The sequence below is a fragment of the Pempheris klunzingeri genome, chromosome 24, assembly GCF_042242105.1.
Source record: "Pempheris klunzingeri isolate RE-2024b chromosome 24, fPemKlu1.hap1, whole genome shotgun sequence".
NCBI classification, from domain to species: Eukaryota; Metazoa; Chordata; class Actinopteri; order Acropomatiformes; family Pempheridae; genus Pempheris; species Pempheris klunzingeri.
In genome coordinates, this window is record NC_092035.1 from 12,067,640 (window position 1) to 12,082,130 (window position 14,491).

The 14,491-nt window shown below is 44.6% G+C and overlaps 1 protein-coding gene across 2 annotated transcripts in view; it reads left to right on the forward strand.

Moving 5' to 3' along the window:
- Window positions 1–14,491, forward strand: part of LOC139223525 (histone deacetylase 4-like) — a 51,475-nt gene that overhangs the window by 32,029 nt on the left and 4,955 nt on the right. For both annotated transcript variants that reach the window (XM_070855458.1, XM_070855457.1), the window contains 17 exons: window positions 3,056–3,184; window positions 3,290–3,399; window positions 4,079–4,213; window positions 4,355–4,547; window positions 6,754–6,977; window positions 9,024–9,236; window positions 9,815–10,010; window positions 10,899–11,032; window positions 11,134–11,236; window positions 11,348–11,394; window positions 11,649–11,756; window positions 12,049–12,104; window positions 12,371–12,458; window positions 12,590–12,709; window positions 13,222–13,319; window positions 13,993–14,111; window positions 14,270–14,403. In XM_070855458.1, coding sequence (XP_070711559.1) covers window positions 3,056–3,184; window positions 3,290–3,399; window positions 4,079–4,213; window positions 4,355–4,547; window positions 6,754–6,977; window positions 9,024–9,236; window positions 9,815–10,010; window positions 10,899–11,032; window positions 11,134–11,236; window positions 11,348–11,394; window positions 11,649–11,756; window positions 12,049–12,104; window positions 12,371–12,458; window positions 12,590–12,709; window positions 13,222–13,319; window positions 13,993–14,111; window positions 14,270–14,403 — 2,207 coding nt within the window. The remainder of the gene's footprint in view (window positions 1–3,055; window positions 3,185–3,289; window positions 3,400–4,078; window positions 4,214–4,354; window positions 4,548–6,753; window positions 6,978–9,023; window positions 9,237–9,814; window positions 10,011–10,898; window positions 11,033–11,133; window positions 11,237–11,347; window positions 11,395–11,648; window positions 11,757–12,048; window positions 12,105–12,370; window positions 12,459–12,589; window positions 12,710–13,221; window positions 13,320–13,992; window positions 14,112–14,269; window positions 14,404–14,491) is intronic.

Consider the following 14,491-nt stretch of genomic DNA (forward strand, 5'->3'; position numbering starts at 1 on the left):
ATACAATGCGTCTTGTCTGGAGCTTGTCCTCACATACACATGAATGCCTCAGAAAGATATAGATTGGGTGGGAAAGTTTCAGGCCCCCTGACTCTGTGTGCTCTTTGATAGAGGTAGAGCAAGGCATGCTGTTCCTGTCTTTTCACTGATGAGCAAATGTGTTTTTGTAGCTTAACTGGGGCATCCCGTCCTTCACATGGATACAATAGAACATAGGCAGACTAGTACTGTACAGAACTGTACAGTCCATGGAGTCTGTTGAAAACCAGAGTGAACAGCTCCCCCATTAATACAATGTGGCTGTTTGAATACTGGATGTCACTCACGTACATAGCCTTTCACCTCTGATGTGAGGCCCCTCTTAACAAGACGACAATGCACCATCTGTGCAGTGATATCACGCGTGATTGTATGTGCTCATGCTTCCCCAAAGCCTATAATGAAGTCTTTCATTTTTTATGAAGCAGTCATGTCAAGGCTAGGTATGATTTCCAATTATGAACTTGAATAATACCAATGCAAGTCATGTAGTCTTACTTGCCTTGAAATGAGGTAATTAATCTAGCAAAATGGAAATAATTCTATGCAGTGTTTTCCAAAGCTCAGAGAATTAGGATGGATCCGAGGCTCACTTCCATCATCCTTCGAGGATGTGATTGATGCCTGATGTTTTTCGTATCTTAGTTGTTGCATTCCTGAAAGCACCACATTGTGTTGTTTTTATCCTTAGTCCTCTCAAAGAGCAGAGAAAAACTCTTTTCACAAGTATTAATATTTTGCCCATCCATTCCACTTGCTGTGATTATCTTGGGGTGCTGTCATAATAATTTGCCTTTTAGAATTTGTTTTCACTCTGGTAAAGTAGGAACCAGAAACCTAATCACTCTGCCGCAACAGGCTAATTACTGTCCTGCTTTCAAGGGCAGCCCCTTTGCTTAGTTTTTTCTCTCTGACAGACACTGTCCTCAGATTAAATCCTGGGAAAATAAGTCCTGTCAGGGGTCATTAGTGTTGTGATAGCAAGGTTAGGATCTTGATATTCAGCTTTGATCGTGACCAAACATATATACGTTTCTTCAAAATATTAAAGCAAAATCAATTTAGAAAGTTGGGTTTCTTTTGAATTCATAGAGGAATAATTTGGAGCGAGTCAGACAGTGAACTAATTCTTCATATAAAAACTTGAATGTAAGAAGTTAAGAAAAAGGGTTTGAAGTCTGAAGGCTACTTAAAGACGTGTAACAGCTATATAAATTGTAAAATTTAAATTTTATGCTTTTCAGGTTGAATATTCCTCACAAAGAATAACAAGTATTTGTTAAACAGTAACAGATATTGTACTCTAAGTTGCATCAAAGCTACTTTAGTTCACTTGTAGCTGGACCTCTCTGTGTTAGTTTTTCTCTAGTGATGTTCCACAATTAATTTCTTATTAATAATAAACTCAATTCAATGTTGAAGCATCAAAAATGATTTTGTAATCATGGAAAACAGATTAGAAAAAGTTTGGAAAAAGCTGAAGCTAGCTGTGGAGTTCAGTCACTGTTATTTGTTATTTGTCAATTTAAGATTAATTTTCATTCACAAATGACACTTTTTAATACCATAATACTTTTTATTTGGTAAAATCAGATGTCAAAAAGTCAGATCTTTAACTTAATTTTGACAAAATATTTAGTGCGTTGGCTTCGGTGGGCAGAACTGTCCATTACAGCTAGTCCAAAGATGTGACATTTAAATTGAGTGACAGTGAAATCCTGATTTGTAGTAAACTGGCTCCACAAACTCCCGTCACCATTAATTGGTTTGAGTCCATCTGGACGGAGCTTTGCCTCCCACTTTGTGCTACTGTACCTTCACACCTCATAGTTCACACTTCACTCTTTTCCACACATTTATTTTTACCTGACACTGTGAGCAGCTACGAGTCAATTTTTGATGAATGTTTCCCCAAAGGATTTTCTCAGGGAAGTTTGCTCCAGGTAAAGCAGCGTTTGTATCTGGACTCTCAGTTTAAAGTAAGAAATATAGTAGCAGATTAATCTGGTGGTCTCATAATCAGAGTTAGTGGTGCACCACATTTGGATTTGGCTCTCCTTTGATGATTAAAAATTGGATAATGAATAGGGAAATTATTCGAGGCCGCTGATTGGCAGGGCAGAGTAAACAGAGCATTAGCCTCCATAGCTGGAGCCAAGGTGACATGCCGTTCCCTTCTCCCTGTCTCCATTCGCAAGCCTGTGACAGTGAACACAAAAGACAAAAAGACCTTTAGGCAATCAGACATGGCTCCCAAATTGGAGCTAATTGCTTTTTAGCTGCAATGTTGTTGGGAAAATGGATCAGAATTTGGCAGGTTCAGAAAGCATTTAAATAGGCAGGAGGAATTGTACAGTAAATGAATAACAGCATGTAACAGTTTGTCTACCAAACAGGTTTCATAACAGAGCAGCTCTGTGGAAGGCGCTCCATGACAGATCAATGTGTAGAGCTCTCAGTTTAAGCTGAAAGCCTGTGAGACTGTAGCTCAGGTAACTCTCCCACCCTTCTGATTGATTTGTCCAAAGCTGCTGTTTAACATTGAGGAGGCTTGACAGGGGTGTCGGCCTCTGAGATGGCAGTGTTGTAGTTTCATAGTTGAAATGGCCCACTGCAGTTCAAGCTGCTGTGCATGAGAGTAAACCTGAATTCTGAAGGTTTTATTCACACAAATAACAGCAGCTTTTGACCTTCAGGCTGCAACAAGAAGCAGTGATACAATCTTTTATATAAAACAGATAAAGGCACAGGTGTGGCTCCTAATTAACACTCATTAGGTGAGACTACGTTTAGCTTTGTTGGAGATGAGATCTCAAAACCAATTATTTCCATAAAGGAAATCCCAGAATTGAGAAAAAATGTTTAATACCATTCGTAGTTTTACTTTGCTGAAGTGGAAAAATGTTGCACCAATAAAAAGTGCACCTTTCTGTTTACTCCACCATGAACTGTTGCAGTTTGCATTCAAAAACATGAATGAATGAATGTTTGGTTTGTCTCTCCGTCCGTCTCTCAGCCTCGGAGCCTAACCTGAAGCTGCGCTCCAGGCTGAAGCAGAAGGTAAGCGAGCGGAGGAGCAGCCCGCTGCTGCGTCGCCGAGACAGCCCCATCACAACCGCCAAGAAACGCTCACTCGACATGGCAGGTGAGCCACGCACAGACACACACACACACATACTGTACAGCTGTCTGGTGTTGTATTCCAAGCTGCTGTATTTCCTTAAATGTATTTGACTCGTGTGTGTTTCAGACTCTGCGTGTAGCAGCGCCCCCGGCTCAGGCCCGAGCTCCCCGAATAACAGCTCCAACAACATCCCCAATGAGAACGGCATCACTGTGTCAGTCTCCAACAACACGGAGGTAACACACACACACACACACACACACTCACTGAGGCCGATATATGAATTTGCTGATATAGTCAAGCTTGTTGTTATTGTAATGTTATTTTTTGTACACTTTCTATGGTTAACCTTTAAGTCTTAGTGGCTCTATAACCCTCTAACCCTGAACCTGAGAGCTGCTGCTCGTAAGGATTTGCTTTTTTTTTTGTCTTTTAGACTTGTAATTATTCGCAACTTTCACCACACAGCATGAGCTGTAGACAGCCTCAGTTCAAAAGTCTGTATGAGATGAACCTTAATAGGCACAAATTCTAAGTGAAATATAAATTCTAACCAAATACTGCAGCGTCAGAGTAGCTCTGCTGCTTTGTGTGGGTGCTGAGCTACAGGTGCTAGTCATTAGCTTTTAAACTTAGCAGCCTATAGCATGTACAAAGGCTCTGAATGAGGGATCTTCAGTTGATGGGTCTGCAGAGGAGGAAGACAGCCAAGGAGCTGGCAAGATGCTATTTGTGGCAGCCATTAGAGGCACTCAGGCAGTGTGGAGGAGGCTTGTGGCCGTGACGATTTCATATCGCCAGTATGCTGCAAATGTAGTGCTTTCCATAGTGTGGACATGTGCTGCTCGACTGTTTGTGGTGCTGTTCTTTTTTCATGATGCAAACATAGATAAATCATTTAAATGTGCTTCCCAGGTGTCTCTGGCCCAGAGGCTGTGCAGCGGCGCTGAGCGGGGCTCTGTTAACCAGCTGTCCCTCTACACTTCACCATCCTTACCCAACATCACCCTGGGGCTGCCCGCCACTGCCACGGCCACTGCTGCTTCCAATGTAAGGAGAAAACTGCTACCACACAGGCAAAATTACTCCCAGAACTGACACCTATTTATCTCTGAATTTCTTTAGAGTGTACTGTCTGTGACATTTCTTCAGAATTAGCCCTCACCCTGTGCTGCTCTCCTTCTTCTCCAGGTGACGTCAGCCCAGCAGGATGGAGGTCTGCAGCCGGCCCTCTCCCTCAGCCCTCCCTTCCTCTCCGGTGGCCACTTGACCCCCTACCTGGCCGAGGCCGGAGCGGGGACCGGCGCACACGGAGCGCACAGCCCACTGCTTCAACACATGGTGCTCATGGAGCAGAGCCCGGCACAGAGCCCCCTGGTGACCGGTAGGAGCAGTAATGGAAGTTTTACAAAGCTAGTAATGATGGCAGCTCTATGTTTGAGTATCTGAGCATTTTTTTTGGCTAAATTGATTTTAATGACAACAAATCATCAAATATGACTGACTAGAAGTTAAAGCATTATTCGGTTTGCATCTGAAAAGCTCTGGCAACACACAAAAAAAGAAAAACTATCACCACACTCACAGAGATGTGTGTCCGTGGTACACTGTGTGCTCCCTCACACTGACAGACGTCCATTCATTTGCTCAAACTAATGAGCTCCTTTCATGTATCAGCGTGTGCTATGAGAGTGTGACATGGTTTCATTGTGCGCCCTTTCCCATCAGCTCATTCATTGACTACCATTTTGCTGCTATTTTCAGTGAGGCATTAGCAGTGAATGAGCAATGACGCACATACAGACGAATGTGTGTGTGTGTGTGTGTGTGTGTGTACCCAAGCACAAGGACGTGTGCACACCCACACGCAGGCCAGCAGCAGAGGGTGAATTTTTACAGCCCAGATAAAATAATTCATACAATAAAAAAAGTCTGGTTTTTAGCCATCAGATATTTGCTGCTGTTCCCCTCTAACCTATCATAGCTTTTCATCAGCGAGCTTTTTCAGGAACTGTCTGAAAACACTCTGCTAGTCGGGTCATTTTCTCAGATATTTTTGCAGTAATCAAGCTTCTCAAATCATTCCCCAGGCTCAGTCATGTCTGTTTCTCTTGCTTCCCTCACCCGGATGATACACTGCAAACCACTTTTCCCAGCTCGTATCATCACAATAGGAGAATCGCAGTATGGCAGCACAGATGGTAGTTTTTATTGGGTTCACAAATACATCTGCTGACTAATCTTAGGTCCAACACCAAAAAGAGTGAAATCAAGGATTCATTCGATGATGTGAACACATCGTATATTTATCTTGTAGTTCAGGAATTTACCCTCAAGTCTCATTAATGCAGCTTTCACCAAAAGGTCAGGGTCTTCATCTGTGACTCACTGTGGTCTGACGAGGCTTACAAAGACTTTTGTTTGAGTTTTTAAACTTTGGTATTTTTGAAACTGGGCCTTATTTAACACAAAAATTCAGTTTGAAATGACTAGAAGGTACAAAAAGCTTTGGATCTGGTCCAGTTGTTTGCATCAGCTAGCTGCAATGACTGCAATGTAATCCTCTGGGGCAACTGAGCCTGATCAAAGTACGTCTTCTAAATGTGTTTGCTATTCAAAGTGATTGACAACATCATGTAATGGATCCCATTAAATCGCCACCTGTGGCAATTTAATGGATCAATTCCAAACATTTTTGTACCCACCAGTCATTTCAAACCCAGAATATGTAAAAATAGGTTTAGAAAACAGGTTTAAAATAATAGATTTATCCTTTAAGTCTTTGTAAGTAGCTTGTGCAGCTTTTCAATTTAATACAGAAACGAATAAAACTGTCATTCGTCTTTGCTTCAAATTTTCAATCTGAAAAAACATGGCTGCTGTTCTGGAAATGTCACATTTCTTCAAAGTAGCCACCAAAATAGGCCTTGCAGACTCAGACCCATGCATCATTATGACACCTAGTCTAAATACTTAATAAGGTTCAGGTTTTTGGTGTGCCAGCAAGTCAAGTCACCACCAAAACACTCACCGTTAAGCACTTAACAGCTGCGTGACCAAAAGTGTGGTGTGCACCACCTTGGTTTGGCAGAGGCTGATCAGATCCAGGACAATCTCTAATCAGAAATGATCACGATTACTGTGTGCGCTGGTTATACTGTTTCAATCACAGTGAAAAGTTGCTGTTGTGTAACAACAGTCTAAGTCTAAGACAGTCTAAGTATGATTTCATTACAAACGTTTGAAGAATGGAACATCACTGAATAAAATATCCTGGTAGTTTACTTGTCAACAAAGCCACTGGCAGATGAAAATGCTGTGGGAATCGCAGGTTTCACTGGTTGTAAACAGTGCTGTCACTGTATGGTACAGACGAAATGCAGAAAATGAAAGTCTTTGTGTCTTAATAGAACATACAGCATCAAGCTCGCACTGAAACAATACACTCTCTGTGCCTGCTTTCTTGAGAAGTGAGCTCTCTCCCAGACAGCTCATGAGGAACGTCCTCCTAATGGATGTGACTTTACACTCTGTGCTCTTGGGTTTCACCTCCTCCCGTAAACTAAAGTCTTCCCCCGTTTGTGTCCAAGGTGTAAGCGGCCTGTCTATGTCGTCAGCAGCATCCATGGCCAAGCTGCAGCGGCAGCACCGGCCCCTGGGGCGGACCCAGTCGGCCCCTCTGCCCCAAGGGAGCGCCGCACAGGCTCACGCCCAGGCCCTGGCCCTGCAGCAGCTGGTGGTCCAGCAGCAGCACCAGCAGTTCCTGGAGAAGCACAAGCAGCAATTCCAGCAGCAGCAGCTCCACCTCAACAAGGTGAGGGAAGGGACGCTTGATTTCATTTTGCCAAGCTTACTCTCCCTCTTTTCCCCTACTTTTTTAATGTGCCTCTATTGTGATTATTATTGATATACAAACAGTTTCCCCGCTGTACTGATTAAGGCAGGTGATAGAGGGGGCCACAGATCTGACATCACATTCAAATAAACTGGTAATTAATTAGAACTATAAGCCAGCGTGGGCCAGCGCAGGAGCTGTAGTGTAGCTGTTTGTGTAGGCGGCATCCAGTAACAGCCAATAACGTGTTAACTGTGGATGTGTGTGAAGTCCTTGATTTTATTCTGCTGTTTTCTCTCCGCTTCTCTCTCTCTCTATGTTTCTCTACTGTATTTTTGTTTGCAAGTAGGCGGGGGCAGGTACGGGTTAAGGCGTATAGCAGAGTGTATGTGTGAATGTTTGCATCCACGTCTCTGTGACTGTGGCCGAGACAGTTGCCACGGACTGCGAGGTAACTGTGCGCTGCCATGGCAACAGTGCGGAAGCCTCTGCCTTATATGGTCGTGGCTGGGGGGGGGGGGGGGGGGGGGGACGAGCAGCCGCTGCTCTGGATGGCTTTACCTATTCGAGCAGAGTACTCGCCGGAGGAGAGGTGGGTGGATGAAACAAGGGATTTCCTCTCCTCCTCCTCCGCCTCCCCTGCTCTGCTCTGCTCTCCTCTCACTCCCTCCATATGTTTCAGAGCTCTCCAGTGGCAGGTTTTCACACAAACGTCTCTATAACAGCTTCTGGCACACCAAGGACGGATTTTTGTCTGGAAGAAAATGAAAATCTCCACTTCAAACACCGTTGAAGAATACAAGAGAGTGAAGAGCTATTCTAAATTCCATAATGTGAATAGTGGTGTCAGTTTGGTCATTTAATGGTTGAGAAGATTTGCTTTTTTTCTAAGTTTAAACCTTTATGAATTGGTCAAAATTTAATATCTTTTGGTTACAGAGTTTCAAACTCAAGATGTGATTACCTCTCTGGGTACAGTCCTCTACAAAAACTCACAGTGTCTGCTGATGTTGAGAATATAATAATAATAATAATAACCAGAGCTCTCCTTGACTCAAATTCAAAGAGAGAGTTAGAGGAGAAGATTGACGCCACATTCATGTCTGTACAATAAATCTGAAGCTAAGCTTGTGTCAACATAGAAGATAAAGATGTGTGATCAGTAGGGAAAGGCAGAACATCAGTTTGAACCAGATAAAGACTGGCTTTCTGGGAAACTAGAGCAGGAGGGGGGCGGCGGGGTCGAGGCAGGAGGTGAAAAATGGGGAGGGGAGAGAAGTTTGTTTGGACGCAAAAAAGACAAGAACAGCAAAGGAGAGGAGGAGGAGGAGCGGAGGGAGGGGGGGTGAATGAGAGCCGGTGGTGAATGCTCTGACGTCAATGCTGTGTCAGCTCTGTGCCAGGGGACCCAGAAGCTTACAGCTCTGGGAAACACACGCACATACAACCCCCCCCTTCACACACACACACCTGTAGCTTAGCCCTTTCTTGAGACTTCCATTAAACACTTCACTTTCTCGCTGTTCTCTTCGTCTCCATAAACACTCTCTCCCTCTATGGAGGCGAGTACTCCGCGGCCTTGAATGGCATTTTGAATGCTCCATGTCAGTGACAGTGAATGAATAGACAACTGAATCACTACTCGGTTAACAGCAGGCCCCAGAGAGAGTCGATGAAAAGCAGCACAACGGGGAGTGTGGAATGTCTCTGTTCGACGAGACACATTTTGCCCCGGAGTACAGTCGGCAGAGCGGCCCCTCACATTCAATTAGAACGGATAGGTTTGAAACGAGCAAGACACCAATCTGACTGCGTAATCCAAATTAAGCTTGTTAAAAGAAGAATGCTCCAGAGAAAGGAGTGATTTGCCAGGAATTTGATTCAGAGGAGAGCGTGCCCGTTTGTCTGAATGCAGCCTCACACGTTAGAGGGGATTTGTCACATCCTGCTGTTCGATTGTGAAATAAATTTCACATCGTAGCATCATCAACCCCCCCTCCCCCTATCTCCCTGTGTTCCCGGCAGATGATGGCCAAACCCAGCGAGTCACCCGTGGGCCGTCAGCACCAGAGCCACCCCGAGGAGACGGAGGAGGAGCTGAGGGAGCACCAGGACGGAGGGGCTCTGCCGCCGGGGGTCACCATCAAGCAGGAGCCCCCCGACCCGCAGGAGCTGCAGGAGGAGGCGCTGCAGCAGCACAGGGAGCGGCAGGTGGAGCAGGAGCTGCTCTTCAGACAGGTAGAGGACGGAGAAGACTCGAGTCCAAACACTAGATTACGCTCCCCTATATAATTATGGTGTTGGGCACCAGCTCAGCTTAGAGAAAGCCTCACAGGTCATGTGACGACAGTACGGTGAACCAGACAGAGGCAAAATTGTAAAAAGTAAAAGTGACAGTGAAAAGTTAGACATGTGCGCTGGTACATAACTGTAAAACAGCGTGGGAAGAGAGAATCAATATGAAGTGTATGATTCCAACTCTTGTTGGCACAGATGTCTTGTAGGTGTACCTGGGGTGTCCCGGAGAGCTGCACCTCAAAGAAACACACACAGAATTGTACTTTGGCCTGTGAAAATGTTGCTCTTTGTCCAATAGTATCTCTGGAATTAAACTCTGGGGGGAAATGTTTGTAAATTTGTTTTGGCTGCCATCTTTTGGTCACAGCTTGTACTTACAATGTAGAAAATGTTGGAGCAATCTTCTTCCCCTTAGCCCCCTAATGCATTTACATGTCCTTGCAGCAACTCACCACGGCAACTATAGGATTCATCTTCTGTGTTTATGTGTCTCTGTGGTTGTGTGTGTGTGTGAGTAGCAGGCCCTGTTGTTGGAGCAGCAGCGGATTCATCAGCTGAGAAACTATCAGGCCTCCATGGAGGCCGCCGGCTTGTCGATCTCCTTCCCAGGCCACCGCCCCCTGTCCAGGGCCCAGTCGTCTCCGGCCTCAGCTTCCTCCTTCCCGATCAGCGTCCCGGCCCCCGACCCTCCCGTCAAACCCCGCTTCACCACAGGTCAGCCTCGCCGTCCTCTTCCAGGGTTTGTTTTCTGCTTGCAGAGCAGCTGTGTTGCACTGTAAATCTTAAACTGCTGTCAAGCTGCCCGTAGTATTTATCCACCATTGTTGCCTTCCTCTGGTCTGCCTCAAGCATTCATGTGAGAAGTTTTGGCTTTGAATTCCACTTCCTCCCTAAACCACTGGGGCCTGAAAAGAGAAACTTCCGTCCAAAAAAGCAGGTGAATTGGCCAAAGCATGGTGTAATGGTTCGGCCTCCATCTGGTAGCAGTAATAATTGAGCTGGAGGAGACGATCTTGCCAAAATCTTTTCTTGCCCACTTTGTCTTCCTCGCAGACTCTGACTCTTCAAACAACGATGCAAATGGCAAAGGGAGCTGAGAAGAAATGGAGCTCCTGCCACTGATCTGCTTTTGTGTTAAAGTGTTATCAGCATGAAGATGCCACATACTTTGGCAGTTTTTGCATTCATGCACCATAGTTGAAGATATTTTTACAACAGTTTGGCCTACTTCACTCCCACTCAGTTCCAAACTGCATAGGAAATGTAGGAAAGACTGAGAATATCAGGCTGTGAAATGTAACATTTAGAAAGTTTCATTCACGGTTCTTATTAATGTGTGTTCAGAAACAGTGTGTGAACTAAAAAATGATCTCATAATCTCATGATAGAAGAAATGTTAATCATAAGGAAATCAGGAAATAAACTCAATATTCTGAAACACTCACTTTACGCAGACATAAAACATAAAAAAAGTGCCACCTTCTCACATTTAAGAAGCTGAAACTGTGGAATTTGTGGCCATTTTGCAAGAGGAAACGACACTTAGTGATGAATTGACTTAAGTGATAGTCATTGTGCATGTTTCTGTGTGTGTTTCCTCAGGCCTGGTGTACGACTCTCTAATGCAGAAGCACCAGTGTATGTGTGGAAACACCAACAGTCACCCGGAGCACGCGGGCCGGATTCAGAGCATTTGGTCTCGGCTGCAGGAGACCGGACTCAGAGCGCAGTGTGAGGTGTGTAATAAGAGGAGACAACTCCACAGTGGAAATCACACCAAGGTGAAAACTGCATATGAGAGCTGTGTCCCTCCGTGTGTGTGTGTGTGTGTGTGTAGTGTATCCGTGGGAGGAAGGCCACTCTGGAAGAGCTGCAGACAGTTCACTCTGAAGCCCACGTCCTGCTGTACGGAACCAACCCTCTCCGACAGAAACTTGATTGTAAGCACACACACACACACATACTCACACACACACACTCACACACACACATTCACAGCTTAAGAATTTCTAACAGCTAACAACATTTAATGTTTATTTCCTGATCATTAGGTTCAATCACTCCAATGTTTGTACGGCTACCGTGTGGAGGCGTCGGGGTAAGTAACACTCCCTCCAGGGTACAGTGTCTAGTCTGAAAACGTCTTTGGGCAGTGCAGTTGGCCTAAATTTAATGTAGGAAATAAAAGCTTTCATTGTTAGAAATCTGTCAGCATCAGGAGCACAGAAGAGTAATAAAGTGTTGGAGTTTTCATGCCAATCAAGCGTAAACCTGCACCTTTTTTAGTCGGTTGAACTGAGCTGATGAAATATCTGTAACTTTTTGAATCTGAACAGTGTTTTGTGTCTGCAGGTGGACAGCGACACCATTTGGAACGAGGTCCACTCCTCCAGCGCGGCTCGCCTCGCCGTCGGCTCGGTGGTGGAGCTTGTTTTCAAAGTGGCTACTGGCGAGCTGAAGGTAACCGTGGTCACACCTGTCTAGGTTTTGGAAAAAGAAAGGCACGACCTTGGTGTTGGTCTTGACTTCACATGCTGAGGAAAATGCAGCAAAGTTGATGGATAGATTAATTTATTCATCGTAAATATGCTAAATATGCTAAATGTCGACTATGTCCCATTCAGAGGCTCCCCTCTCTGTGTGTATTTGGCTAAATGACAGTGTTCTCAGCATTGGTTGACCACTGCTTAGTAAACACAGAGGAAACACTGAGTGGCTAACAGGCTCCTGTCGCTCCTGTCTGTCTCTGCAGAATGGTTTCGCTGTGGTCCGCCCTCCTGGACACCACGCAGAGGAAAGCACTCCCATGTAAGGCCACAGCCGGCACCACACTCAGCTGGAGACACTTAATCCATCCATACACAAATACCAGCGATGAACAGGCTGCATAAGCCATTGAGTTTATTTGCACATAAAGTACTGAGTGCCTTCATTCTGTCGGCTCTTTTGAAACTGCTGTATTTATGCTTTTCATATCCTCCTCCTCTTTAGAATAAAAACATGAAAGTAAAGCAGGAAAGTGCTTCGGTGCAGCTGAAATTCACAACTTTGCTCATTCTTTGCTGCTCTTTCAGGGGTTTCTGCTACTTCAACTCTGTGGCCATCGCAGCAAAACTGCTGCAGCAGAGACTCAACGTCAACAAGATCCTCATCGTGGACTGGGTCAGTCTACTTTTAACTCCTTCGCATAAACAGAACAAGTTAGATTTTATTGCCGTTTCCTCTTGGACATGCTTTTGAAAGGCACACAGCAACGTTTGTGATGATATCATGTGTTCACTGTCTAACCTCAGGACGTTCACCACGGCAACGGCACCCAGCAAGCCTTCTACGATGACCCCAACGTCCTTTACATGTCTATTCATCGCTATGACGACGGCAACTTCTTCCCCGGCAGCGGAGCGCCTGACGAGGTGAGCGTGTGTGACCGTAACCTTGTTAACAGACCTGAGTGAAACAGTCCCTGTGCATTGTGGGAAACATTTTACAGCAGGATTTGCTTATCATTGATGATTTAACTGAGCTGAGGAAACAATTTGTACTGTCTACTGTTCTCTTACTAAAGCATTTTTAATAGTGCTGTAGTGATAGATGTAGCTTCAGCTAATGATCATTTCATTAGATTAACATGTTGATTCATTTTCAATCACTTGATTAATTGTTCAGTCAATAAAATGTCAGAAAACAGTGAAATCCAGAAATATTGAATTTGCAATCCCTGAAGAAAATAACAGCTATATTCGAGAGGAAGATCCATTTTTGCTTGTTGAATGTGGTAATCGATGATCCTTTCAGCTCTATAAACCTGTGTTACTGTATTACTTATTTATCTGAAGTATTTGAAACTTAATGAACCTACAAAATGGGGGCAAATACTCAGCAATATTCCCAAGTAAACTTAATATGGAGTGGCTTCTCTCTGCAGGTGGGCAGTGGGCCTGGAGTCGGGTTCAACGTTAATGTGGCCTTCACTGGAGGCCTGGATCCACCCATGGGAGACGTGGAGTACCTGGCTGCCTTCAGGTACCAGACAAACAAACCAACCTCCCTGCAGATGATGTAAAAGTAGTAGTAGTAGAGTTTGTCTTTACAGCTCTAGTCCCAATTATACTTTCAATATTTTCATACAACATGGCTTTTTAATACCGGCATCGTGCAAGTGTGGGAAACCCAGAAAACTAACAGAAGCAAATGTACAAGTCTTAAAAAGTTGATGTAGCTGTGGAGACACATACTATCTGTGCTGGTGGTGTCCTGTCACTTTTCAGCTTATTTCTTTAGATGTTTTTAGAATAGTTTTTAGAATAGTTTAATGGTTTATTTATCTTTAGTGTGTCTCAACCTGTGAAGAAACACTTCAGTTTCCACAATATTCAAAAGATTTGGAGATGTTTTAATTGGACCGCGTCCATGTATTCACCACTGTTAGCTTTCTCTTCTATTAGTAAGGCTGCAGAAATAATCATTTTCATTGCTCCTCAATCAACTAATTAATGGTTTGATCTACAAAATAGTGAAAAATGTCTACCACAGTTTTCTAAAGCTCAAGGTGATGCCATCAAATGTCTCGATTTGTCCAAACTACCTTTCAAAACTCAAAGATATTCAATTTATTCACTTTTATATCTTCTACATTCACATTGCAATATTTGCTGTTGCTCTGTATAATCTTTGCGCCCCACCCTCCCACTCTCAGGTCCGTGGTGATGCCCATAGCCAATGAGTTTGCTCCGGACATCGTGCTGGTGTCCTCTGGCTTCGACGCCGTAGAGGGACACCCTCCTCCCCTGGGCGGCTACACTTTGACGTCTAAATGTGAGCACGAGATTATGTGCTTGTCTCTCTTATCTCTGTCTCCTGCAGCTGACCACACAAACCGAGACACTGGGCACTGACAGAGGTTGAAATTTGTCATTTAAATTCAAGCAGATTCATTTACAGGAATTCACCCCCTTCCTGTAACCTTTCCTCAGGTTTCGGCTATCTGACCAGGCAGCTGATGACTGTCGCCGGAGGCCGGGTGGTCCTGGCTCTGGAGGGGGGTCACGACCTCACCGCCATCTGCGACGCCTCTGAGGCCTGCGTGGCCGCCCTGCTCGGCCAGGAGGTAAGGAGGTCGCTTTGATGACACACAGGATCTGAATCCTAATTCATGTCCCTGATGGTGTATCAAAGGCTCGGTGCAGAAGAGGGCC